Source organism: Dichomitus squalens, assembly GCF_000275845.1.
Source record: "Dichomitus squalens LYAD-421 SS1 unplaced genomic scaffold DICSQscaffold_301, whole genome shotgun sequence".
Lineage (NCBI taxonomy): Eukaryota > Fungi > Basidiomycota > Agaricomycetes > Polyporales > Polyporaceae > Dichomitus > Dichomitus squalens.
The window spans coordinates 1-2673 of record NW_006767183.1 but is presented as its reverse complement, the minus strand read 5'-3'; the positions used below and the strand labels follow the sequence as shown (position 1 = coordinate 2673).

Genomic DNA, 2673 nt, shown 5'->3' with positions numbered 1-2673 from the left:
CCGCCAAACACGCGTCTTACACGGTTCTCCGCATCTGCCTTGTCTATACCGGATGCATCAGCACAGTCAACCGGCCAGACGTCCCAAATCAAGCCCGCCAGGCAGCAGAGAACGATAGCCGTGGAGCTTCTGGAGGAATGACGAGAATGAGAACAATATCGCGGCGCGGAAGCACAAAGCAAGGTACGTACTCACTCTTGAGCCTCTTCCCCACTCCGGATCCGTTGTCATCCGAGGACGCACCGGTGCCAAACCCGCCCTCCGTTCCCCATAAGTACCATCAGGTACGTCCTTGTTTTCTGTACAACTCGATCACCATGTTTGACTTGAACGCAGCGGTACCAAGGTGCGTAGGTGCCCCGTCGTGACCCCATGTACCAACACCCAATTGGCACTAACTGCATAGTCGCGTCCAGATGGCAAGTGCCACCGCACATGCAGCTCACCAAGCCACCGGAGACTCAGCAGTGGAGTAATGCGGTGGTCACAACACAATGAAGCGACGCGTGGGGGGGGGGAGTCTGGACGATGTCGTAGTGTGCATAAGGAAGTACATACCAAGCTTCCTCTGAAATCTATTCCTGTCCAAGCACATGTCGGTACGAAATTGCAATTCCTGCCGTTGCGACCAAAACCACCCTGGGCCCCGCAGCAATGCAGACATCAGTACCAAATCTGCCCACTCTCCAAGACGTCAGCGCATAACCAACTCACCAAGATGTCCGGTTTCCCGCCGTTGTGGACAAAAGCGAGTGAGGCGAGTGGTAGGCCCGGACCGCTGGAGACTCTGCAGCGGAGCGACTTGGCTGCGGCGATGGTGAATTGCACCTAGCAGCATGTCTGCCACCAAGTCGGATGGTGAGCCGCTCGTGAGTTGCCCATGTCAAGCCAGTGCTAGAGGCTTTAGTGAGACCGACGAGGGGTGCACCATCTGCGACGAGTGCTTTGTTCCCGTCCTCCTCAGTCGGCTCGACCTCGACGATTGTCGGTGGCGATAGCAGCACGGGCGAGGACGGGCCTTGGCTTAGCTGTGCGCCGTCGTTGGAAACGCTGAGTGACCCAGGCGAGGTCTTCGGATTACCGCTGAATGGGAACGGAGACCGTCTGGACGCCCTGCTGCCCACAAAGCCTTTGTCGCGCTCGGGGTTGCTGCTCAGACGACGCCGAGCCCTTGCGCTCCAGGCTGGGCGGTATCAGCGTAAGTTTGAGCACCGAAAACTTGGATGGCGGTTGTGGCATTAGAGAGCGCGACCACAAGTGCACTTGCGATGTGCTCGAAGCGAACGAGGTAGGTGTGAGCGATGGTGAGATAGGTGTCCCATGAGCAGAGGGTGGCAACGGAGCTAGCCGTGGACTCTGGAGGCGACGTCGAGAGCCCGGCCGATATCACAGGAAGGGGGTATGCCATGTTGAAAGACAAAGCGGACAGTGAAGGGAGAAAGGGGAATGAGGGTACGGGTGCCAAGTGGGAGCACAGAGAGAGAAGTGCTATTGAGCACCAGACAACTCACAAAAGCAGCCGCGGGTAACCATTGAGGAACAGCCGGCAAGAAAATGTTGTGGCTATCGGCAGGGTGCTCTTACGGTATGTTGCCGATATCCTATATTTGCTCGTCGGCGGCGCACGCCCGCAAACAGTGGTTGTTGCTTGATGGGGCGAGCCAGGTGAGCGTCACTCCTGAGTCATGTTGGGTGCCCAAATTCGCGCGAGGCTTCGGTGCGTGTATCGCAACGCGGTTATTCATTTGTTCATTTCAAAGCGACCGGTATATGTACGTAACTATGTGCACCAACCACCGACATTCCAGCGTACCAGCCGGGGTACCCAATCTCAGACATCTGTTGGCGCAACCGCAAAACAACGACATCCCCCGACGGTGTACGTGCAGAGGGAGGGGCAACAGGTCAGTATCACCTTGTCAGCTGTGCTGGTGCAGCGCAGTGATCGGGCGATACGGTCCCTGCCACAGTGCGAACGACATGAAACAAATGCCATGCGAGACTCACCTAATTGTCCACAGCTGCACGCACCGACAGGCGGATGCCATGCCGTACATACAGCGGCAAACGTCCCGGATCATATTTTGTCACGTCGCTATGCTTGCCCGAGTCAACGGCATTCTCAAAAGCCTGCCGCCCTCGAGGGTTTTGATAACTGCGACAAGAGGGGATTGCACATGCGGCGGCGATCAAATTGTCCGCAGGGGCCAAGACTGCACACTAGGGTAGCCGTAGCGGACTTGTCATGACACGGAGGACACGGCCGCCGGTAGATTTGCGCTGCAGCGTGCTCACATCACGTTGCATTGAGATGGTTGAGAACTTGCAGCTGGTAGCCGATATAAGCTTCAGCCGACTCTTGTACGTTTGAAAAGCAGGGTCGCAACCTGGAGAGAGCATGATTCCACGGACAGAATTCCTGGGAGACTGGGACGGCAGATGCGACGCGACGGAGCGTGTTCAGGTACGGCGGCCAGCAGAAGGAGACGCGGAGGAAGCGAGATTGTACAGGTGGGTTGCGAGGGAAGGACGGGGGTGGGACCGTGGGTGGACTGCACAGTTGACCTGTACCACTTTGTAGATGATCTCATGCGCTCAAGCCCTGCTGCTGGTAAGTTGTCGGAGGTTGCAGTCAAATGCGGACGCAGGGCTTGTGAGAGATGTGGTGAGTTC

At 57.1% G+C, this 2673-nt stretch overlaps 1 protein-coding gene across 1 annotated transcript; it reads right to left on the bottom strand.

The window, feature by feature from the left end:
* Positions 1-710: 710 nt before the first annotated feature.
* Positions 711-1408, bottom strand: DICSQDRAFT_175964 (uncharacterized protein; the record flags this gene model as incomplete). Its single annotated transcript, XM_007371799.1, has 2 exons — positions 711-1183; positions 1213-1408. 2 exons carry the CDS (start codon positions 1406-1408, stop codon positions 711-713), a joined length of 669 nt encoding a protein of 222 aa, XP_007371861.1.
* Positions 1409-2673: the final 1265 nt, after the last annotated feature.